The 25,403-nt window shown below is 46.5% G+C and overlaps 1 protein-coding gene across 6 annotated transcripts in view; it reads right to left on the minus strand.

Moving 5' to 3' along the window:
- Window positions 1–1,340: 1,340 nt before the first annotated feature.
- RAD54L2 (RAD54 like 2) overlaps window positions 1,341–25,403 on the minus strand; it is a 126,992-nt gene continuing 102,929 nt past the window's right edge. For all 6 annotated transcript variants that reach the window (XM_064274455.1, XM_064274453.1, XM_064274454.1 and 3 more), the window contains 16 exons: window positions 25,114–25,296; window positions 24,837–24,970; window positions 23,349–23,545; window positions 21,977–22,319; window positions 19,910–20,087; window positions 18,445–18,696; window positions 18,107–18,225; window positions 16,572–16,690; window positions 12,698–12,797; window positions 11,811–12,016; window positions 11,054–11,226; window positions 10,359–10,555; window positions 8,260–8,459; window positions 7,030–7,119; window positions 4,976–5,068; window positions 1,341–2,738 (listed from right to left, as the gene is read on the minus strand). In XM_064274455.1, coding sequence (XP_064130525.1) covers window positions 1,744–2,738; window positions 4,976–5,068; window positions 7,030–7,119; window positions 8,260–8,459; window positions 10,359–10,555; window positions 11,054–11,226; window positions 11,811–12,016; window positions 12,698–12,797; window positions 16,572–16,690; window positions 18,107–18,225; window positions 18,445–18,696; window positions 19,910–20,087; window positions 21,977–22,319; window positions 23,349–23,545; window positions 24,837–24,970; window positions 25,114–25,296 — 3,579 coding nt within the window. In that variant the 3' untranslated portion in view covers window positions 1,341–1,743. The remainder of the gene's footprint in view (window positions 2,739–4,975; window positions 5,069–7,029; window positions 7,120–8,259; window positions 8,460–10,358; window positions 10,556–11,053; window positions 11,227–11,810; window positions 12,017–12,697; window positions 12,798–16,571; window positions 16,691–18,106; window positions 18,226–18,444; window positions 18,697–19,909; window positions 20,088–21,976; window positions 22,320–23,348; window positions 23,546–24,836; window positions 24,971–25,113; window positions 25,297–25,403) is intronic.

Genomic DNA, 25,403 nt, shown 5'->3' on the forward strand with positions numbered 1-25,403 from the left:
CAGTAGTGGGGCAAGGGCAAGGGAAGAAAGCCAGTAGGAAGACAGCCAGTGTTTATGCTTAAGGACTAGATGTCCCACCCCCTGGCATCAACAAGAAAGGGGAGACCCAGAATGACTGATGTGTTAAGAAAAATCAAGACTTAGGGCTCCTACATGTAAAGGGCTCCTCTGTGGAGGATGGAGGTAGCAGACACCAGACACACATCGATCATCTGATAGGCTGGGGAGGCCAAGATATCTTCCAACAGGAAATCAATAGTCTGTTCCCTCAACCCAGTAGATTCCTTTCCCCAGCTTCACTACTAAGTATAGAGAACCTGCCTCTAGGGTTATTCCAGGGATACACAGCTCCAAATTTGTTTTTGTCTTTGTGGGAGGAGCTTCACTCCCACTAACCACCCAGTCCCAGGATTCTCTGATCTTCTTATGAGGCCATCTCCCCAAAACGCAATTGTTTAGTTCAAACTTTGGTCAAATCTAACTTTCTATCCCTAGTCAAGTCATCATCCACCCTAGGTTTTTTTTTTTTACCAGCAGCTATGGGGCCTGGAATATCTTAAAACTTCTCCCCTCCTACCATCCTTACCCCTGATTCGCCGCCCCCCCCCGCCAAAAAAAGATACATGAAAAATCCAAATAATAAATAATTGTCCATTAGAAATAAATTAACATGGAGCTCTCTAAGAGGGAAAGAGAGGGATAAGGAAAAGCCATCAGGATAGGCAGTTGGGAGTTCAGTTCCATCCCCATGAAGAATGTCTCTTCCAGCTACAACTCCCAGGCACTCACTCACACAGGGCAGTACTCTCCCTCCCGGCCTCCGCACACAGACAATCTCACACCCTGGAAAGGGAGAGCTGCTCAGAGACAGCCACTGGGGAAAGAGACAGAGATTGGTAATGCCCGTTTTCTCTCATGATTTCCTCCAAATTTTAAAATAAATGTGGCTCTGAAAACCAGGGACTTGGGTTAGCTGGGCCTTCTCTTTACTCAACTAGAAGGAAACTTGTGGTTTCCATGGCTCTTCTCCTGGGCTCACCCTGAAGTTCAAACGAATACTTGCCATGAACCACCATGCTCTGATTTCCACTTAAAAAAGATAAACTCATTTTCAAGTTTCCCCCTTAATCCCTCCCCTCCCTCCCCTCCCCTCCCACTTTCTACCCTGGCCTGTTACATACATGTACATACTTACATAAACATACACACACACATGCGCACGCACACACAAACACATATACCTGGTCTGCTTCCTTCCCACCCCCTAAATAGACCCCACTTCACATGGAATCTCAGTCTGCTCCCCTGCCCACCCTCTTTCTCCCACCCTCCCTCCCCTCCCCAGGCCAAGCTAAGTCACCCAGTAAGGCAGATCTCTCGGGAGAGAATGATTCCAAAGACAGAAATGGGATGTGGGTCTCTACACTCAGATGAGCAAGCAAGCAAGCAGAGAGCGTAAGCAAGGCAGGCAGGAAGAGAGGCAGGCTGCCCTGCCCCCCCCCCCGTCACTATTTGGGTCCCTGTTTCCCTGCTATTGCTGCTCTGTTGGGTTTTTGCCTCTTTTGTTAAACAGCAACAGAGTACTGCTACTATGGTCAACCACTCTTCTTTGTCCTCTTCCTTTTTTCCCTTTTCCCTCCTGCCAAGTACCCTATTCTCAGAGCGCAGAGCCCAGATCACTGCCTTCCAGTTTGATGGGCAACCTGCTGAGGACCCCGAGTAAGGTGGGGAGGGGCTCCTCAGCTATTTCCCAGTGACCTCTATCACGTCATCGTCCTTATCCTCATCGTCATTGGAGCTGAACCCCACCTCGGCAACCTCATGAGAATCAAACGGAGGCACCTGGGACCGAAGGAGGCCACCAGCTGAGTAGCCTGCATGTGGGGACATATAGCCTGGGTAGACAGACATGCCCCGCGAAAGACTGCTGGGCAAGACAGGGGAAGGAAAAGGCGCAAACATCCTGGGCTCGGAAAGGAGTGGCTGTGAGAATGGGAGTGAGTAGCTGGGTAGTATCCCTGGCACAGAGGGGTTGAGCATGAAGGAGGGGGTGCTGGCAGTGACTGAGGTAGCCGTGGAAGAGGAACTGACGGGGCCTGCTGGCACCAGAGGGTCAGTAGTCACTGGAAACACCAGGCGAGCATCTGCCAGCAAATTGGACAGCTGGTAGTAGGAGGGAGAACTGCCCATAAATAGGGAGTTCTCCCCAGCCTGGGACGTGAAGGGGGGGGTGAGGTTATGGTTTAAGGAGACGGGTGGCATGGCAAACCCGCCAGAAACTGGATACCCGTGTTCATACGGCTGCACGGGGGCTGGCAGATGGCCCTTCCTGGATCGTCGGCGGACTGACTCCTGGGCAGCAGGTGGTGTGGCCAACTTTCGTTTGTGGCCCCTTAAGTCCAGGACTGAGTGCCTGTCACCACAGGGCTGGCCAGTCATCAGGAGGGAACTATTGAGGCAATGACCCCCAAGTCGAGGCTCAGTCCCAAGAGCTGTCCCCGGACCAGCGCTATTGTCCACCAATTGGGCTGGGGGGCCAGGCAGGGTGGCATTGGTGCCGGGGGAGCTCTGACAGGATTCCCGGGCAGCAGCCACATCTGCATACTGCTGGAGCTCACTGATGATCTCTGGGCTGTCAGGAGAGACGGGCCTGGCCAGCCCCTCAGGGTCTGGGGCTTTGGGTGATGAGGCACTGTGTCTGCCGTTGCTTGTGGAATCACGAGAAGGCCCCTGAGAACCTGGGAACAGAATGTAGATATTAAGTGAGAACCAGAATGGCCAGGGAGAGAAGGAGGATATAGAAAAAAATTCCGTTAAAAAAAAAAAATATCCGGTCCTGTGTTCCTCAAAATTCTAGTTTAACATCCAAATAGAACTATCCAATCAATCTTTCACAGTCACAAATAAAGAAATCCTTTCTCAGATTATGCATCTCTTTTTTGATTTAGAAAACACATCTATTCATGGTAAGACTTGTAATTTCCCTGCAGCCCAGTTTCCTGATCTGTCAAACTCCAAGGTCTCTGTGAATGCTGTGAGATGATGGATACGACACGCTAAGAGATCATTCTTTTAACTAGTCAGGCTCTTTCTAGGGGCAGGAGGCGGTGAGTGACCATGGAGAGTGAAAAAGAAAGATGACATGAAAAAGCAGTCCATCCTAGTTTAAAAAACAAACAAAATGGACAGCTATGGAAGACATTTGGGACAAGTGGAGAAATCTGAGCATTGCCTGGATACTAGGTGCTAGGGAGCTGTTGTTTACTTTTTCAGTGTGATAACTGTGTTGTAGTTGGGGGGAAATGTCCTTAATCATAGGAGATGCAGAGTGCCATAGTATTTAGAGATAAAATGATACGCTGTCTTCAATGTACAAATGGCTCAAACAATAAAAAGGGAGGAAGGGAGAGAGGAGGGAGGCATATGAATTAAAAATGGAAAAATGTTAACAATCATCAGATCTAAGTTCAGGGTATATGGGTGCTCACAGTGCTGTTTTTTCCTCAACTTGTCTGTGTGTAGGGGAATCTCCATTAACTGTAATTGTCTAGCTCTCATACCATGGTGGTGGGAGAATAAATTAGAACCACTACATAGAGAGAAATTTGGCAAGAGTTCCTAACATTGTTAATGTGCTATGTGTATAGCACTCTTGACCTGGAAATCTCACATCTAGGAATTTATGTTATAGAGAGACCCACACGTCTGTGAAACAGTACTGTCAGTAACAGTGGAGTAAAACAATCTAAGTGTCCACCAACAGAGACCTAGCTAAGACATTGTGTTATACCCTTCTACAGCATCCTGTGCAAACCTCCAACAGGGCACATCTAAAAGGATTAAGGAACAAGGACTGAGATATTCTGATGAGTGAAAAAAGGACAAAAAAGTATATTATAGGATGCTACCATTTTTTTAAAAAATACCAAAAAAATTTATGCACACACACATCCCTGTACCACTTGTGCAAAAACAAGCTGGTAAGAGCTGTACCTCCAGGGAGGCTCAATGGATGGCTTGGGGTCCCGGTGGGAGGAAAATTTACTTTTCACTTTACCCCCTGTTGTGCCTTTTGAATTTTGAACCATGTACACATTATCCATTCAAAAAATGAATTAATTACCATGGTTTCAGGGGACATCTAAGGCAACTGGCATGATAAAATCTATTAAGAAAACATTCTGCATCCCACTTTGGAGAGTGGCTTCTGGGGTCTTAAACGCTAGCAAGCAGTCATCTAAGATGCATCAATTGGTCTCAACCCACCTGGAGCAAGGAAGAATGAAGAATACCAAAGACACAAGGTAATTATGAGCCCAAGAGACAGAAAGGGCCACGTAAACCAGAGACTATATCAGCCTGAGACCAGAAGAACTAGATGGTGCCCAGCCACAACATATGACTGCCCTGACAGGGAACTCAACAGAGAAACCCTGAGGGAACAGGAGAGCAGTGGGATGCAGACCTCACATTCTTGTAAAAAGACCAGACTTAATGGTCAGACACTGGGACTGGAGGGACCACGGAAGCTATGGTTCCCTGACTTTCTCTTAGCCCAAGTCACGAACCATTCCCAAAGCTAACTCTTCAGACTGGGATTGGACTGGTGAAGAACTTGCTGCTTGGATAAAGTGGATACATGAGACCGTGTAGGCATCTCCTGTCTGGAGGGGGGTTTAGAGGGCAGAGGGGGCCAGAAGCTACCCAAATGGACATGAGGAGAGAGGGTGGAGGGAAGAACTGTGGTGTCTCTTTGGAGGAAGAGCAATTAGGAGTGTATGGCAAGGTATACGTAAATTTTTATATGAGAGACTGACCCAATTTGTATACTTTTACTTAAAGCACAATAAAAATTAATTAAAAAAGAAAAAAAAAAAAACCCTATGGATCACAACAACAACAAAATAATTAATTAATTACAAATCAAACAAAAATAATTGCTGTGTAGGTCAATGGAAAGTAGAAATTACCATACCTGAGGCAGCTGTCCGACCATCTTCAGGGGCTTTTGGTTTGCCAGTGGCCCGGACAGCAAAGATCCGCCCATCACTGGTGCGAATATACGTCCCTAAGGAGAAACACGAGGAAACTGCTAGAAGCAGACAGGCAACACAGCCAACCCTGGGAAATTCCAGGCCTGGCACTGTGGGCTGGGACAATGCTATAAAATTAGGTTTCAAGCCCTCTCCCAAAGGTGGAACCTTAATTATTCATTCATTCCACAAACACTGATTGCATGCCTACAATGTACCAGGCACTGGAGGTACAAGAATACACAAGACAGATAAGGACCCTGTCTCCTAGAGCTTAACCTGTAGACGGGAGATAGACGGTTACACTAGAAAACATCGAGAAGGGTTAAATATGATGGAGAAAATAAAGGGAGTGCTGCCAATGAGAGTAAACTGGGCCCTCTGCTCTCAGGTACTCTGGCCCTGCTGCTCCTAAAGATCTTCCTCTGGAACTGGGAGGAAGGAGCCAGATTGTCTCAGTACCCTCTCTGCCACCACAGGAATAATTCAAGACCTGCTTTTCATTCTGACAAGGCACTAACCCACCTTCCCTTAGGTATTGGAGTGTGTCTTTTGATCAATCTCCTGGTGTTTCAGGGCTGCCTCTAGGCCAGAGGTAGGCAAACTTTGTTTTTTTGCTTTATTTTGTTGTTGAGAACATACACAGCCGAACATATACCAATTCAACCGTTTTTATATGTACAATTCAGTGACATTGATTGCATTCTTCGAATTGTGTAACAATTCTCACCCTCCTTTTCTGAGTTGTCCCCCCCATTTATATAAACTCACTGCCCCCTAAGTTTCCTATTTAATTTTTCCAGTCGCTGTTGTCCACTTGATCCCATTTAGATAGATCTTGAAAGAGCACAATGCTCAAGGCAGACATTCTTTACTAGTTAAGCTAAACTATTGTTCAGTTTTACCATGACTTCAGGGGATATTTTTGGTTTAAGGCTTAAAGATTATTTTGGGGCAATAGTTTGTGGGGGTGGGGGGAGGACTGGCAAACTTTGTTTTAAAGGGCCAGATAGCAAATATTTTCAGCTTTGCAGGCCACAGACAATGTATAAATAAATGGGCATGGCTGTGTACCAATAAATCTTTATTTATGGACACTGAAATGTGAATTTCACTTAATTCTTACATGTCACAAAATACTATTCTTTTGAATTTTTTCAACCATTGGAAAATAGAAAAATGATTCTTAGCTCACAGGCTGTTACTATGGGCAATAGGCTGGGTTTGGCCTGTGTGCCATAGTTTGCCAGCCTGGCTCTAGGCTAGGAAGAGCTCAATAAAGGAACTGGTTAAGATCTTCTCCGTGTGTCCTCCTATCCCTGGGCCTAAAGGTTCTTTGCCTCAAGAATGACTAGGGGAAAAATCTCCTTACTAAGCAAAGGGCCTCAGGGAACCTCACAAAGTGATGGGGCTTAAAGGCTGATATGAAAGAAGGGCCTAGCTTGTGTTCTAACACTGTCCATTCCAGGTTTCTCATTCCACTAATCTCATCTTCCTCTAAAAGGAGGCCAAAGGCAGATGTGGACTTTTTAAATTACCACGTTCAAAAATTCTATCATGGAACCAATGTGTACTAATCCATCCACACAGTACAGTTCCTATTTGGGAAACACCCTCCCCCCTTGCAAGCAGGTAAAGATGACACAATAACATACATGTTGGCATATAAGCGATTCCATAGTTCTTGCCCACCAATTTCCATCTTCCTGTGTTCAGCCATCCCCACTCTAAGATTCTCCATAAAACTTATGGGAAGATATAAGAACTCAGGAGCCCTAACTCCCTCTTCTAAGCCACTGACTGATAGCCTTTGGGCCCAACCCAACTCTGCTGCGCAACTAGAAAGGTACTTTTCTCAGGCCTCCCCCACATGTGACATTCGTGTAGTTGATTCCTCTTTCCCCTCTAGCTTGAGCCATACGTATTATTCAGCTTCCCAGATCAGCACTCTCAAGCAAAGGCAGGACGGGAATGGGCCCCTCGGTTAGGCTCTCACCTTTCGTCCCACGTATGATGTGGATACTCTCACCAGCATTAATCCTTGCCTGTACATCTGTGGAGCTGTTTAGTCCGGGAATAACAATATCTAGTGAAGACACAGATCTCCAATTTAGATTACACAGGACCAACTGAAGGAGGGAAAGGAAATACAAACTCTACATCCACTTCAGCTCCTCACTAGTTTCTCTAGAAGCCTCTCAGTAGGCCAGAGGTTCAGACCCAAGACAGGTGAAGAAGGCAGGACCTCTCACAATTGTCTAAACAAAGAATATTATAAAACCAAATAACTTTTAAGAAACCTGATCAGCTTTCTGATTGATATCCCTTGATTTGATGAAAAACACATCGTTTTTGGTTTGGAAATAACTTTAGTTCGAATGATTATTTCTATGTATTTCCTTCTCCCTAAACCACTTGCTCATATCTGCTTCACACCACTTAGGCTCCAAAAACAGCCTCACTCTCTTCCTTGCCGGTGTTCCCGAATGCCTGCCTAAAGAATGATGAGCATTTTCAAGAGTCAGCAGAAAAGTGGGATTAGAAGAGGCTCTCCTTTTCTTTTTATTCATTTCCAATGTTTTATAATGGAAATGAATTATTTTCACACTCAGCAAAATCAATTAAAAGATTTTCATGAAAATTTGCATATCACGAATATTTCTAAATAACAAGATAAAAAACAGGAGCATGAAATGCTTTCCTTCCCAATCACCCTGAGTCACAGAAGCAACCACAGGAGTGGATAGGCTGCTCGGATCTACTGACCCACCTCCAGGCTCTGGGTGGGATGATGCTCAACCCACACCAAACTCACTAAGAAAGAAGCAACTGACATCCAGGTCTTCTAATGACTAGGGAGGTGGATGGCTGGCCTGGCCCCTGTACCCAACTGACCCCAGTCAGGCAGGGCTCAGAACTTCACGCCGTGTCTACGAGACCTTCTGAGACCAACTGTGTGTCCCAGTGACATTTCTGCAATCCCTGTAGTGCTCAGAGTCTATCCCACACACCACACGCAAGAAAACTCGATTCTGTGTTATTCTGGAACTATTTCACTAAAATGCAAATTCCTCAAGATAGGAATTGCTGTCTTCTCTATTTTTACCTACAGCACCAAGTGTAGTAAGGCCTAGAATGCAAGAAGTATTTAATAAATACTTCCTGAACGAACAAAGGAATTAAAACCAAGACAGTGCCCCTGGAACAGAATCCAGGAGTCCCTGACCTGTTGTGGTGACCACCTTCTGCACGAGGACTCCCGCACGTTGCAGGTAGTTGATCGGGAAGTTCATAGCTGGATTTGTGCTGGAGGCAGAGCTTACACTGCCTCCCAGTGGGACATGCCGAGGCATCATGGGGATGGGGGTGGACTGCACAGGACGCACACTGGCCACAGGCTTTTCATCACTCTTCAGTGCTGGTTGCCTGTGAGAGAAAGACAAGCACACTAAGAGAGATCAGCAGAACGGCCCTCACTTCCCTGCCTCTAAAGGCTATGGAGTCTCTTCAGATTCCCCAGTTTACATCCTTAGTTGCTTCTGAGAAAGGAGAGAGATAGAAGATATCTGCGGAGTCTGGCCAATTCAAAAAAAAAAAAAGACTAGGGGCAGGACCAAGAAAGAAAGGTAGAGTCTAAGTAGAATCCAATGTCTGTGGAATAACAACTTTCTGGAGATGTCAGGAGATATATGCTCCTCTAGAATTTAAACTGTCTACATTAGGAGTCCCTGGGTGGCCCAAACCGTTAAGTGCTCAATCACTAACTGAATGGTTGGCGGTTCAAACCCACTCAGCGATGCCTTGAAAGAAAGGCCAGGTGATCTGCTTCCAAAAGATCACAGCCTTGAAAATCCTCTGGAGAAGCTCTACTCTGCACACACAGGGTGACCATGAGTCGGAACTGACTTGGTGGCAACTAACAACAACAACATTAGGAATTATTAGACCCTGCAGGGAAACCAGGAAGATGCGAACATATGATCAGGAAAGAAAAGTTCTTCAGGCCACAGTGCATGATAAGTTGAAAACAAATGGGTGGAATTTTCCCATTCATTCAAGGAAAAAGGGCCGCATGATGTGTTTGGTGATCTTGAGAGACCTCATATCCCAAAATTTTAACCACCTTTACTCTCTCTGCAACCTTAAGTCTCAATAAGTGATGGAAGCACCTCTCTCTCCTCTGCATTAGTTTCATCAGGCTCCCCCTGCCTCCTGCTTGGCCAGTCTTCAGAGGGCCTCTCTGGTCATGACCACCACATAGCAGCAGCCACCAGAGCACTGTGCACAAAGGCCAGCCTTCTAAACGGCACGGTTCCTCAGCCAGCCTGGGCTCTGGCTCTGCATCCTAGGCCCACATGCTGAAATGTTACACCACGCCAACAACACACTCCTCACTGTAAATTTCACTGTTGATACCTTGAAAAAGCTGCTCCTGACTAAAGATTTTTGAAATCAGGTGTCTATAAGCTTTCTGAAGTCAGCTGACCATTTCTTCCTCAGCTGACTGAAGTCTGGAAGACACTTTACACTTTGCTGTTGCTCTCAGGTTGCCATAGGCCACTTTGGGCAGCCCCCTGGACGCTGTGGACTCTCAAATCCCCAGAGAGGCCAAACAGTCACAGAGAGCTCCACCAGGTCTTTCTGGGTACACGTGAGGACCCCTTCTCACCCAACACTCAGTCAGGCAGCTATCTGGTTATTAAGTGAGAGAGTGAGGGCAGTGAGGCACCTTGTCTCAAAACAAGAAAAAACAAACATAGATAACATCTGTATTTTCTTTTAAAAAGCCCCTCTCCCTACTGCTTTGCAGTCAACTTCCATTCTGTTCAGGTTCTGAACAAATCTAAGAAGCTGTACACAAGAGATGTTCTACCCAGGACTGTGGCACAGTCACAGAGTGAACTCCCATTAGGAGCAGCTGAATTTTCTAACTGCAATCCAAGACCCAGAGAAGATCTGTTTTCACCCTTGAACCTCACTGCTAAGGCAAGGTCTAGGGCCAAGGTACTAGAAGTAGGAGGCAGCTGTGCGGAGGGGCTGGGCCTCTGTGTTTGGGTAAGCTATGTCCCCCCAACCCCCAGGGTCCAGAGGAGTCCTCCCGAGTCACAAGGCCAGCAGCTCACTCCTCCAGCCAGTGCAGTAAAAACCAGAGCCACTTAAAACTCCATTGATGCTGAATGGCTTCAGTACCTCACCCAAGAACAGGACCTGTTAGTTCACAGCAGCCAAAGCATAAGTTGTAGGCTCTCCTTTTGTTTAAAAAAAAAAATAGTCCAGAGGTTTGAGCTTGGTCCAGGTGCAGAGCCTCCCCTTTCGGTGACTCACCAGTTTCTTTGACTGAAAGCAGGGATGCTGGTCAGGCTCTGGTCACTGGCGGGGTAATACTGTGCGTATGATGGGCGGGTGTAGGGGACAGACGTGCGTTTGTCTTCCTCATAGCTTTTCTTGGCTGCTTTTTTCTCGGCCTTGGTCAGCTTGTGATCCTTTCGGTTAAGAAGCAATGACTCATGCTCGAAAGGCTCCTGGGGACACATGAGGATGTTGATTTAATTACCAATATTTGTGCCAACATGACTGATGCGCAGTGAACTTTACTTTGAAACCAAGAAAAAGATGTCTGCAGTGCTAGCAAAACATCGGCTCAGACACACAAGCAGGTTTCCTTTTTTACTGTTGAGAGCATAATTCACAACGCTAACTTTGTACCAGCTTCAGATAAGCTAAGCCTGCCTTCCATACCCAAAGGATGGGGAAGAGTTCAGAGAAGTAATGAACTGCATTTTCAGGACTTTCCCCTCCATTTCTGCTAGGAAAACTCACACTAGCCAAATTATTCCACATGGCTGAGCTCAGCACTCGGACTTTGTGTGAGGATGGGGGATCAGGGGAAAGGAAAAGAACCAGTTGAGTCCAAGTTGCCTGCATAAAACAAGACCTCAATGGAGGGAAAGGAGTTTGCCAGAGAAGCCTCCTCTGACAGAGAGTGCCCCACTGGGGGCTGCATGACACCAGGTCTTCACCTTGGTGATGAGGTGAGGGTACTTGAGACAGGCAAGCTGCAGGACTGACTCCTTGATCCCCTTTATGTTCAAGGATGATTGGGGTGCTGGCTCCTTCTCAACAAAGTGTAGTAGGTTCTCCACCTCCTTCCGGGTGAAGTTCAGCATTGGATTCAAATCATCCACTACCCGGTCTAGAAGGCAGAAGACAAGGGAAAGTCAGTAGATGGCAAAGACGACTGCAAAAAACACAAGTACAAAGGTCCGCTGGGCGAAGGGCAGTTTTTGGTGGTCTCTAAACCACCTCAGGGCACCCCATATCAGAATGTCAAAGGCCAGAACTGAGGCCCTGGGGAAATGGAGACATCATTTAAAAAAACCTGCATAACCAGCTTGGCTCTAATCATAAAAGCTGCCTTCAGTAAGTAGAGGTCACCCTCTCTTAAGCACTCACTGAACTCAGAATGGAGCCCTGGTGATGCAGTGGTTAAGAGCTCGGCTACTAACCAAAAGGTCAGCACTTTGAAATAACCAGCCACTCCTTGGAAACCCTATGGGACGGTTCTACTCTATCCTATAGGGCCATTATGAATCAATTTGACAGCAACAGGTTTAGTTTTGTTTTGGGAATCAGAATGAGATGGGAGAACTGCTGACTTTTCATGATTCAAAGCCCTCTGGCCTGTGTTCCCATGTCCTCCCCCCATCCCCTCATTGATACTGTAAGGATGGTAGCCTATATAGATGTGCCTCTCCCTGAGCTAGGACGATGGCCCACCTGACATGCCCTGCTTGGAAATCTGACGGTCATAGATCTTCTTTTCGAGGGTAAAGTCAGCCACAAGACGATAGATGTGACAGGGCTTTTTCTGGCCATAACGGTATACCCGACACACTGCCTGGGCATCATGGCAAGGGTTCCAGGAAGCATCAAACACCACCACTCGATTGGCACCGATAAGATTCACACCCAAGCATCCAGCCCTTTAAGATACAAGTCAACAATCATAGAGCCTTTTGTTTTGAAGATGGTTTTTAAATCGGCTTGCCCACTGTGACTCTTACCCCAACATTACCCTCTTTATCCTGTATGTTCCTCAAGCACTGAGGTGTGCCCTGAAAATCCAACACAGAACTGCCTACCAGCTTGGGAAGAAAACCCACTCTCTGCCTCTCTGTAACAAGTAAGGCCTCACGTCCTAGCCCTAGAGCCACTGTCCCTTGGCAAGAAGAAACTTCTGCACACAGGTGATGTTTTTAGTCCAACAGCTTTGGAGAACAACTGGCTCATACCCTGCCAAAGGGACTGTGATGGCAGAATGCAGCATAGGCCTTAGCTGCTTGGCATGAGACAAATAACGCCACCAGGCTTTACAGTTATATTGTTTCCTACTTTTTCAAGCACTTCACGTTCATCACACTGGTCTAAGCTTCAGAACACTCCTGAGAGAAAAGCAAGTTATGCTCATTGTTAATGAAGGTCTCAAAGAACTTCATGCCACTATCACGACTGCCCTTCTAACACAATGGAAACCTCCCTTTGGTCCCCACGCAGAACAGCAGACCTGTTCTGACTGAACTTGGGTAAGTCTTTGGGGTCCCTGCCCATGTGGCCAATTGCCCTGAATACACCCCCTAGGACCTCCCCTTTTGGGTTCCACTCACCTAGTGGAGAGAAGGAACAACCAGGTGGTGAGGTTGCTGGGATCATTGAACTGATTAATGAGTCGCTCCCTCTCAAAGGCAGGGGTGCTACCATCTAACCCTAGGAAGGAAAACCACAAGAAGTGGACAGATGAGGGCAGGGGTACACAGCAGTATCATTGGGAAAACGTGCTTTAAAAACAAACAACACACAGTGGGGGGAAGGAGTGTGCTGTCTCATTAGAGGGAGAGCAACTAGGAGTATACAGCAAGGTGTATATAAATTCTTTATGAGACTGACTTGGTTTGCAAACTTTCGCTTAAAGCACAATAAAAATAAATAAATAAATAAAACCACAATAAAGCCCACTACAGTGCTCAGGCCTCACCCCAGACATTCCATCAGTCTACACTGAGGTGTAGGCATCAAATACTCTCAGGTCATTCAGATGTGCAACAAGGATTATCGGGTGAGTAGTGGTTAAGTGCTACAGCTGCTAACCGAAAGTTCAGCAGTTCGAATCCACCAGGTGCTCCTTGGAAACTCTATGGAGGAATTCTACTCTGTCCTATAGGGTCACTATGAGTCTGAATCGACTCGACGGCAACAGGTTTGGTTTTTTCGTTTCTTTTTTTTCTCTTCTTCAGTATTTTGGGTCAATTCTAAGGTGAGGGGTCCTAGACTTTACAGTACATAAGAATTACCCACGGAGCTTGGTAAACACTGCCTCAAGGTGATCCCTCTCTCTCAGCCCTGCGGAGTGCACGAGGGCCAAGGGTGTTTGTTTGGTATGGCTGATGTCCCCCCACCAGAAGCGTGCATTTTTAACACGCTCTGCTCCAGAGGCCAAAAACTTGCTATAGAGAGATACAAAAGCAATAGCTAGAGAACAGTGGAATGAGACATACGAATAAAAGGAGGAGATCTCAAAATAGAGAGAAAATAAAGCTGCAGTTAAGAAGCATGAATAAAAGGGGGGCAATATTTGTCTCTGGTGAAGTAGAAAAAATGGCAAAGCTAAGGGCATGAAATATCACATGGAGAAGTGAATTGTTATAGTTGTATTGTTGTTATTAGTTGCTATCCAGTATGCATTCCAACTCATGGTGACCCCACGCATTACAGAGTAGAACTGCTCCATAAGGTTTTCTTGGCTGTAATCTTAACAGAAGCAGATCTCCAGGATTTTCTTCCTTAGTACTGCTAGGTGGGTTAGCTGTAGAGTGCAAAGGGTTTGTGCCACCTAGGGACTTACTACAGGCTCTCTCAGTCAGTACCCCAGTCTACCTTTCCAACATGAGTTCCCACAATTTCTGAACACAGTTCACCAATGACTCACTGGGCAGGCCTAACTGAACACAAGCTCCAGGCCAGACCCTGTCCTGGCAGTCTCCACACCAGTCCCTTGAACCTCCAGCTCTCTAAATCCTTCCTCTAGGCCAGTGGCTGTCAACCAAGGATTATTCTGCCTTCCCCCCAGGAGACACGTGGCAATATCTGTAGCCACAGGGTCACTATGAGTCAGAATTGAGTTGAAGACATTGTTGGTTATTAAATTGGAAGGGACAGGGACCTTTAGTGATTGGAGACCAGGAATGTTGCTAAATATCCTACAACACATAGAACAGCCCCCACAACAAAGACTTATCTAGCCCACATGTCAACAGTGCTAAGGCAAACGTTTCTCAATCTTCTTTTTCATTATTGTGCCCATGGAAGCAGCAGTCAGGAAATCAAACGATGTACTGCACTGGGCAAATCTGTTGCAAAAGACCTCTTTGAAGTGTTAAAAAGCAAAGCTGTCACTTTGAGGACTCAGGTGTGCCTAACCCAAACCATAATATTTTCAGTCGCCTCATATGCATGCAAAAGCTGGACAATGAATAAGAAAGACTGAAGAAGAATTGACATCTTTGAATTACAGTGTTGGTGAAGAATACTGAATATACCATGGACTGCCAGAACAACAAACAAGACTGTCTTGGAAGAAATACAGCCAGAGTGCTCCTTGGAAACAAGCACAGCAAGACTTTGTCTCACATACTTTGGATATGTTATCAGGAGGGATCAGTCCCTGGAGAAGGACATAATGCTTGGTAAAGTAGAGGGTCAGTGGAAAGGAGGAAGACACTCAATGGGATGGACTGACACAGTGGCTGCAACAATGGGCTCAAATATAACAATACTTCTGAGGATGGTGCAGGACTGGGCAGTGTTTCATTCTGTTGTACATAGGGTTGCCGTCAGTTGGAACTGACTCAACAGCACCTAACAGCAACAAGAAACCTTCTTTTAGGTCCTTGGGTGGTGCAAATAGCTTGTGCTCTACGACTAACCTAAAGGTTGGTGGTTTGAGCCTACCCAGTGGGGCCACAGAAGAAAGGCCTGGTGATCTGCTTCTGCAAAGGGTACAGCTAAGAAAACCCTATGGAACGCAGTTGTACTCTGTAACACATGGGGTCGCCATGAGTTGGAATCAACTCGATGGCAACAGGTTTTTTTTTTAAGGAGCCTTTTTAGACACCTTTTTCTCCAATTAAGACAGGTAGCAAAGGCCCTGAGATCGGAGGGTGCCTGTTTGAGGAACAGCAAAGAGACTGGTGTGGTTAGAGGGGAAACAAGTAAAAGAGAGATAGGCTGTACTATCAGGGAGGTAATAGGGGGTTGGCTGTGGAACCTAGGGACTTAGTAAGAGGAGGACCAGAGAGGCCCCCAAATCTGCAAACAAAGTAACAATGGGCCAGGTCACAGAAACAAAGCCATTCCCCAGAACAATGGGCAGGTTATCTAAAAATAGCCCACAAACTTCTTTAAAGTTGCCTTTCAGAAGCAGCTGGAGAAAACGAAACCCAGGGTCATGTGCAGAACATCCACCTGTGACCGCTGTGTGACCTTCCACCAGGGACAGTGAGGGGCTGCAGCCCCAGCCAGGGAATCGGACCTGGGGAGCGAGAGACTGCGCAGGCGCAACATCCCATAATAAGTCCCAATACGAATCCCAGAGGCCTCTGGGACAGGAGCCATCTTGGAAAGCTCCTGCACATGCACCTTAGTTAACATATCCCTGCCTGTATCTCAATAAACGTGAATTTTTTCCTGCCCAAAACTTTTAAAAACCCAGGCCCGTCTTTTGTTCTGTGAGATGAGGGTGAGCGTTGCTCTAGGCCCTCCTGGTCTCCACTTGCAAGCCTCTTCGATAAAGCTTTGCTCATGTGGAAAAATCTACGTGCCTTACCTGCCCATTCTTGACCAGTGGGAGACAAGAACATTATTCCAGTAACACAATCACTGCCCGCCTTGAAATTTTAATAACACAGGTATACTTATATTTTATGTATACCTGTGCCTTATACATAAAAAGAGTTAAGATTCTTTCACATACCCCCTCCTAGAATCAATTCTCACCCCTTGTGGGCCATATCACCCCACTGAAAATGCATGCTCTCGGCTCTGTGTTCACTCTGGTCGTTCCATCTGGAATGATCTTCTGGCCATACTTGCTCTGTATTATTCAAATTATCTCCATCTTTGTGAGTCTGACTCAAGTCCTGTCTCCTCAGGAAGCCTTCAACCACCCTCACCATGATGATTCTGTCCTCCTTGGAACTCTAATTAGGGCACTGCATCAGTGCCATTCTGTATTTGTCCTCAACTTGTCGCATCTCAGATGAAGACAAGGCCTATGCTTCCCACTTCTCTGTACTCCCCCTATCTCCCCAGGCTCCCCAGCCCCTAGTTCAGTGCCTCGTACACAGCAGCTGGCTCTCAGGATTCCCCGGCTCTGTGGTTTGATGGAGAATGGTGTAGGAGAAGAGAGAAAGAGAGAGAGAAGGAAAGGGAAACCCTTAAGAAGACCTTGCCAAGTCTCCCGGAACAAAGCAGCAATAAACTCACGGAAGTAGCTGACGTTTCGAACCCACTTCTGTGCTCCTTGCCCCTCAGCACCAGGCAGATAGGGTACTTCTCGTTTCCCAAGGAACTCCTCAATGAGAGCCAAAGTGGAAAGGCTCTGGCTGAAAGGGGTAGAAGTAGCTTTTGGTTCAGAAGGCTCCCAGACCCAAGGGAGCCTTGTTCCCCAACAGGCCCACACTCACGTGCAGCAACTGTCAGTGAAAGCTCCCACACCCGACTCCCCTCACAAGGTAACCCACAAAGGGCAACCAAGGCTGTTCTCCCCAGCTCAGAATATGAGCAGAGTTGGCTACATACTTATTACCATCGCCCCCTCTTAAAACATTCTCTAGTCTTTTAATTCCTTGCTTCCTCTATTGAAAAATTCTGGCATTTAGCGCAGTGCACAGTAAGAAATAGCATTTGGCATTAAAAACCAACACCACATGAATATACAGTTAAGACCTGCAAAAGCCAGGACCTGTATAAGGCAGAAACCTGTCAGAGAAGGAAAAAACGCAAATATTTTCCACTAAAACGAGTGATAAAAAAGTGGTAAGACCGCACCTTGTGAAAGGTGGGAAACATGGAGACCCAGAAAAACAAGGCAGTCCTCCTGTCAAGTTCTGGCTCACACAGGTTTCACTGTACATTAGATCCGGCCATCTTAGGGGTCTTGTTAGAGAGACAGATCACTGGGCTGCTTCCAAATTATGCAGTCAGTCACCCCAGAAGTGATCCGCAAAACCAGGGCAATCCTAGGCTCTCCCCAGTTAGAATCGCTGCTGTCATCTCAAAGTGTGTCGCAAGTGGAAGCCCTCACTCTGAGGCTCCTGAGCTGGGCTCCTGTCACCTAGCTCTCCTTGGAGCTAAATTTGGTCAGAACAAGTTAAGTCATCTCCTTTATGTCTGCTTCCCTGAGAAGTCAGGCCTTGATGAGACTCAAAGCCTCAGCCTGACTGAGAATGTGACTCTGGAACAAATCTCATCACTTAAGTGAGCCTTACATACGAAACTTGGAAGAAAAAAAAAGTCGCAGGGGGGGAGAAAAACAGATTATAGCAGGGCTCAGCAAAGAGTTCTGTAAAAGGCCAAATTGTAAATATTTTAGGCTTTGCAGACCACATATAGTCTTGATGGCATATTCTTCATTGTGGGTTTTTTTTTTTTAAATGTAAAAACTATTCTTAGCTCTCAGGTCAGATCTGGCCTGGGTGATAGTTTGCTGGATTAGACTATGATCTCCTCCTCTAAGACATCCTCCATTTCTAACGTTAGCCAGGGTTCTAAATTGTTCTCTGTGTAGAAACTACATTGGGCAAAGAAACTCCCAGAAAGTGACACAAATGCAAGAAGGTCCTCACAATAAGCACTGGGTTGCAGAGAGAGAGAGAGAGGGAGAGGGAGAGAAAGGGAGAGGGAGAGAGAGGGAGAAGGAGAGAGGAGGGCCGACGTGGCCCTGGTTGATCTCACTCTGGAGGGGTTGTGTCACTGTTTACCATAAGATACACAAACTTACCCGGAACTTCTCCTCCTACCTGAACACCAGGATCTTGTCTCCAAGCTTCACACTTTCCTCAATCAAGTGGAAAAGCAATACCATCTTGGGAGAATTCTCTAAGACTCCAGTCTGGTAATTTGTCAGAAGGTCCTTGGCCTGCAAGAGAAAACAAGGCAAGCTGGAGCAGGTCCAAGTCCAGATCACTAGAAATAAAATCCTCCCCTCAGGGCAGCAGCTCACCAACCCCCTTTATAGTTCTCTGCAAAGACCTTGGCAGTACAGTGCACTGTACACTCCCCACCCTCTCCCTAGGTAGGCCTCACACTGTCCCTTCCCATCTGTGGTTTATGCCTACAGAAGGCCTGCTCGACTCACCCATTCATACGTGACAATGTTGTTGCCTCGCTCCTGGAAAGGACTGAAGCCGACCCCCTGTAGGAACTTGCTATTGGTTGCCTCTCCCATTGAAGAGGCCAAGGCACTGTCCTCCCCCTTGTTTTTTGTCCCCTGTGATGGGCAGCGGGTGCTGGTCCCTGCTGAGCCAAGCTCTTCCACATCTAGGTCCTGCTCGTTGGCCAGGCTCTCCTTCTGAAGGGCTTCGTAAAGCACATCAGGGTGATTCCAGATCTGAGGCCCAAGGAAAAGGAGAGATGGCACAGGGTAGGGAACACTCCAAGGGTGTCCCAGAGTTTGGAAACATGCACCTGCTCAAGCACACACCTCCCACAGCACATACTATCACATCAGAAATTAAAGTATCTTCAACCCCTTCACAGCCAAAGAGCTTGCACACTTTCTTTCCCCAAATGGCTCTAATCATCATGACACGATGAATGGGAACACTCAGGTGAGGGCCATGCCAGTGGGTTTGGTACATAATCAAAGCGGCTGCATCAGAAGCCTTGCATTCTTATTCAAAGGAGTAAGAAAGCTCATGTTTCACAGGCAGCTACTCAACTATTGAACAAGACCCATCTCTCCCTGCAGATGAAATATATCTCACTTATGGATGACCAACCAAAAGTCATTTCAAAGATTATTCCTGACAGGAGCTGAGAATTACTCATGGTGGAGGCGGGGGGGCGGCATCAGCACTGCAGCACCCTCACAGACCATGTCTGTTTCAACTGCCTAGTCCTGGTCTAGGACTGTGGCTACAACAGAAATATTTTGAAACCTCATCTGTCTCTGGATACACACCTTCAGCTGACTTAGTGAATCCATAGTCAATCAGAACTAAGGCCTAACAGGTGTGCTGAGAGCTCAGCCAGAGGTACCAAGTCAAAGAAACAGATTCCTCAGGAGGCAACAGGAAGCACTTGGCCAGATCAGGCCCAAGTCAGGGTTTATCAGCCTGCTCAGGGGGCTCAAGGGCACTGGGTTTGTTGGTCAGGAGGCTTTGTGCTAAAGACATCTCACTCTTGTCCCCGACACCTGAGTCTTATTGTCCTCAAATCATCTCAAGCAATATGAGAATGAAAGAAATCTCAATCTGATTAAATCTAGAGCTAACTGGGTGCTATCCCTAATAGCCTAAGCTACATATTTCTTGAATCCTTATTATGCTAGCAGTAAAAACTTCTGCTCCACAGTGTTCCTCCATCAGTCCTCTTTTCCAGGCGGAAAATAAAAGATCAAGAAAGGAAGTGTTTTCTCAAGTTTGGGACAGCAAGTTGTACAGCTGAGGTGTACAATTAGAACATCTCTCCCTCAAGCCCCCAGTCCTCCAAGGCAGTGGCTCACTCTCACTTCATACTTCCCTTATCAAAGATAAAGAGCTCCCTCAGCACCATACACTTCCTTAGTTCTCATCTCAGTCTTCCTGGAGGCCCCAACTCACCTTGCAGCACACACAGAAAGCCTTAAGGGGGTTCAGCCCCAGCCAGCCACTGCTACCACAGTCCCGGAACCGGTCCATGAATTGTGTGTACAAGTCTCGCTGGATCTTGGAGAGCCGCACCAGGATCACATTTTCTTCCTTGGCAGGGAGATGAATCTTCAACACAGTGTGGCCTCTCCTACAGATGCAAAGAGGTCAGCAGTGGCAGGCAGTGTGGCCAGGAGGGGTTGATGCAGGATAAAACAGAACCGCTGCACTCCTGCCAAAACATCCCTCTCGATGATTTTAAGGCATATCACAGCCTTGCAATAGTGAAGACTGGTTCAGTAACCACCAAGCAGAAATTGAGCCCATCAACAGATGAATGGATGAAAAAAAAACTATGGTAGATACACACGATGGAATACTACTCAATGATAAAGAACAATGATGAATCTGTGAAACACCTCACAACATGGATGAATCTGAAGGGCATTATGCTGAGTAAAGTAAGTCAATCACAAAAGGACAAATGTTATATGAGACCACTATTATAAAAACTCATGAAAAGGTTTACACCCAGAAAGAAACAATCTTTGATTGTTACTAGGGAGAGAAGGGGTGGGGAAGGAAAAACACTAACTAGACAATAGATAAGTGGTAACTTTGGTGAAGGTTAAGACAGTACACAATACTGGGGAAGTCAGCACAACCTGACCAAGGCAAGATCTTGGAAGCTTCTTAGACACATTCGAACTTCCTGAGGGACTGAATTACTGGGCTGTGGGCTAGGGATCATGGTCTTGGGGAATATCTAGCTCAACTGGCATAATGTAGTTTATATAAAGAAAATGTCCTACATTCCACTTTGGTGAGTAGCGTCTGGAGTCTTAAAAGCTTGTAAGCGGCCATCTAAGATACTCCACTGGCCCCACCCAGTCTGGAGCAAGACAGAATGAAGAAAACCAAAGACACAAGGCAAAGATTAGTCCAAAGGACTAACGGACCACATCTACCACAGCCTCCACCAGACTGAGTCCAGCACAACTAGATGGTGCCCAGCTACCATCACCGGCTCCTCTTACAGGGATCACAACAGACAGCCCCAGGCAGAGCTGGAAAAAAATGTAGAACAAAATTCTTACTCACGAAAAACAACCAGACTTACTGGTCTTACAGAGACTAGAGAAACCCCTAGAGTATAGCCCCCAGACACCCTTTTAACTCAGTACTGAAGTCACTCCTGAGGTTCATCCTTCAGTCAAAGATTAGACAGGCCCATAAAGGGAGAAGAGACTAAATGGGCACACCAGCCCAGGGGCAAGGATGAGAAGGCAGGAGAGGATAGGAAGCTGGTAACTGGGAACCCAAGGTCAAGAAGGAGAGAGTGCTGACATGTTGTGGGGCTGGCAACGAATGTCACAAAACTATGTGTATTAATTGTTTAATGAGAAACTAATTTGCTCTGTAAACCTTCATCTAAAGTACAATGAAATGAATAAATGAAAAGAAGAAGTTGATTATTTTAAGCATGAAGAACTAAAGCAAGGGGACAGACTAATCTGTCCCAGGTCACTGACTGACGGGCAGAAACCAGGGTAACTCCAGGGTCTTGCCTTGATTCAGGGCTGCCTCTGAGCTTTCTCTACAATGCTATCTGAACAAGGTAAGCTGAGGGGACAGTTGTAAACTAGCCTGAGCTACACCTACTGAGATGCTGAAATCTGATGAGGTCACACCCCCTAGAGCCACCACCTCTATTCTTTCACTGAAGTCAGCAGAATGTTAGCTCTCTCTCTCACTTCGCTCAGCAAGTAAAGCAGGTATGCCTAGTGACTTCAAAGATTAACTTCTTAGAGAAGCACTTCTAGGTCAAACTTTCAGGGGAATGAAACAGCGGACATCCATCACCTGTTAGCTATTCACACACAGGAAACTTTTACTACTGCCCCACTAGGAAGGGGTCCTCCCATTGTAACAATATCCCTCCCCACCCCCCACCCCCCCCCCACCCCTTATAATAGCCTTGATACGTCCACTGCACTGGGGGCTGAGGATTCAAAATGCAGGGCCCTGAGGATTGCTCACCGCTGCACAAAGCCCTCCAAAAGGCTATGCAGGACATGGCTCCTGTACCGCATGAGACGGACGTCCTGAGGTGTACTGTCAATACATTGTCCATTCAGGATGGGGCGTTCAAACATGTTGCTGAACTCCTGCCGGGTTCCAAGGAAGTCTGGGCGCACAAAATCCACCATGCACCAGTACTCAATGAGGTTGTTCTGCAGGGGGTACCCAGTCAGTACCACCCGGCGGCGAGAGCGAATGTTCTTCAGGGCCTGCGAGGTGCTGGCCTGGCAGTTTTTGATGCGGTGTCCCTCGTCACAGATCACCACATCAGGGCCAGGGCGACATAAGGCCTTCTCAAACTCTAGGGAGGGAAGAGGATCCGGAGTCAGAGGGTAAGAGGGCCTGCTCTTAGTCAATAATATGAGAAGTAGGGGTGCCCTGGAGGAGACAGAAGAAATGAAGGAAGCAGGAAAGCAAGAGTCAGCCCCCAGAGGTGAAAGGGAGCCAACCACACAAGCTCCTGTGCATCTGGTGTGAAGCTAACCTGGACTGTTGACTCTTGCACTAACTACCCCCTTTTTCCTCCTTTCCTTCCCTTACTATCATTATTGTTATTCCTTTTGGCTAAGAGTAAAACTGATTTGAGTTCCTAGGGTTTATACCAACTGGGCAGCAGAGGGGTACCAGCCTAGGATTAAAAATTCATTCCTGGATGAAACCTGATGGGAATAATCCAGACACTTCAGTGGGCTCTCGCCACACCCGAGGGCTGGCTGGTGGGAGCCAGCTAAAGGACAAAGTCTTCCCGCAGTTATTTGTAAGTCATTAATAAATGGCAAATTCATTCCACAGAAGCAAACTAGAACATAGCCTGAGAGATGAAGAGACCTATAAAATGAAACAGCTACTGTGCCCTTAAAAAATTCCTTCCCAAAAGGAGCAAAGGCCCCTTAGAAGAGGAAAGAGAACTAGAACTACACAGGAATGGCTTTGACTAAAAGCAATTGGGATCAACTCTACTCTGTCTTTAGCGATTATAACACTTTAAAAATATTTTCTTAATGTTTTCTCACCACATCTCTAGGAAGTGATAAAGGGAGTGGTTACTCTCCCAGCTGTTTTGTGAGAGAAACTGGGCCAGACTGGCAGGGGAATCTCCCCCAGGCCAGTCCACGGCCCAGCCTAAATGGGGACCCCACTACCTGCAGAGGGAGCAGCATCGCTGAGAGCCAACGGAAGTCATCTCACCCATCCTGGGGACCAGAATTTCTGGTTCATGACAACTCACATCAATAAAACATTTCACACCTGACCAGGTACTACTGGTAGGTAGACACTATTTCTTTTTTCCCGAAACGCCCTGACAGCATGCCCAGGATAAGCCGCCCACCTCTCCGAAACTCCTGCTGCCGATCTTCCTCATCCAGATCAATGATGACCGGGTGAGAACGTTTCTTGGTTTTCTTCGGTCTACCTGTGGCAAAGGATTTCTTCAGGGTGAGGAGTCTGTACATTTCATACCCCATCAGCAGCACCCCACCCTCTGACACCCAATCAGCCATCACTTTAGCACGAGCTGCCATTGTCCTGCAAGAGTGAACAGAGACAATTGTGTGATATGTGAGTTCTATCTTGTGAAAGCTGTTTTTTTTTTTTTAAAAAAAAAAAGTAAACAGAAAGTATTACTGCTTCTGCTGCTACCCAGGAAGAATTCCTCCTAATCTAAGCTGCGTTGATATGCATTCAGAATTCTTTACTGCCAAAGATGGCATGTAGCAGCCCTCACAGGGCTGGCCAGCTGTCCAGGGACTTTCCCTAGCATCTTAGAGATGCTAACTGCACTGAGGATGGACTGGGTCATGGATGATGGTTAAACACCAAGAAACACAGTAATTCAACCGCACAAGGCAAGTGAAAACGACGACCCTCTTGGATGTACACATATTTAACTACAGTTCTACATTTGAAGGAGACTTTTGAGTTATTCTTATGATAAACACAAGGTAGTAAGAGAAATGGCGACATTCTGCATTTCACGTGCCCAAGCTCCAGTGAGTATAGAGCCAAGGACACACAATAAAGGAAGAAGAGCAACAGAAACCAAATGACCCTCTGCACAGTCAGTCCACTCCTAAATAACTGAGCCCTGGCTGTATTAACTGAAAGTGGCCTAACGGTCCCGAAACCTAAGCAAAGCAGAGCAGGTGACCGACAACCTATGAGACCACTCACAGTCTCCTCACTTGGAGGTACATGGCCAAACATCACAAAAGGCAGCCTCTGCAGAAAAGTCTACCTTTTCAACTATCCATGCCAGCTAGGAGAAAGGGTAGCATGCATAGCTGGCTTGGACTAAGAAACAGCTTCAGATTTTTGGAAATCAGGTTGACTTTATGGAATGGAAACATAAATATTTTTATTTAAATCAAAATCAAAAACAAAAACACGATTTGCACCTTCCAAAGTTTGGAAGCTGTACCACTAAAGTCAACTGTAGATCAGTGCTTAAGAGACTAATGATTACGTTTCTAAGAGAAGAAATATGTAAAAGGTAAAAAGTTAGAAGATGGAAAGTTCCATTCTATCATGCTCAATTTTATTACTATACATGTGGGAAAATGTGACCATGCACATAGATTTTCAGGATATAAAAGCATCTTCAAACAAAACACAAAACATTTCCCAGGCTATATAACTGGCTTTACTGAAAAGCTAGGTAGAGGGAAATAAAAAAGAGCAAGAACAGAGAGAGGGACACGCAAGAAACCAAAAGGAATCTGGGAGGACAGGGCACATACCCCAACAGACCGTCTTGGCATCTGGGTCCCCGATGAAGTCTAAAAGGAAAGGGGCAGAGAGGAGAGGGTGGGCCACCTACTTGTGCTCATCATTCAAGATGTGGACTTTAAAGAACCGGGGCTGAACTTCCTCAGGCTTGTTGTCAGCTGGAAGGGCTTCAGGAGCTGGAAGCCACATGTTGAACTCTGCCAGCCAATTCTGAAGAGTATTCACCTGTCAGAAAGCCACGTCCAAAAAGAGGGTTTTAAGGAACAAACTCAGAGCTGAGCACATAATACTTTTTTTAGCTCCCAGTAAAGGCATCGGCCTAGAGCTCTTCAGGGGGTTTACTAAGTGGAATCTTCCCAAACTCTTACCGGCACAATGGCAAGGACTGTTTTGGCTGGCGTGTGGCGGAAGAGGACATCGATGAAAGAGATCACCTGCAAAGTTTTCCCTAGACCCATGCTGTGGGCTAGGATACAGCCAAAGCCACTGCTGGTCTTAAATCTCTCCAGGGACTCCACGAGGTTATCATACAGGAACCGAATTCCACCAATCTGACAAGGGACAAACACAGACAAATGTCAGAGGGCTGGCAAACACCAGGGCTCTAGATTTACTCTCTTCAGTATTAGTCAGAATCAAGTAAACAAGCAGGCATTGT

This window comes from Loxodonta africana, chromosome 22, assembly GCF_030014295.1.
Source record: "Loxodonta africana isolate mLoxAfr1 chromosome 22, mLoxAfr1.hap2, whole genome shotgun sequence".
NCBI classification, from domain to species: Eukaryota; Metazoa; Chordata; class Mammalia; order Proboscidea; family Elephantidae; genus Loxodonta; species Loxodonta africana.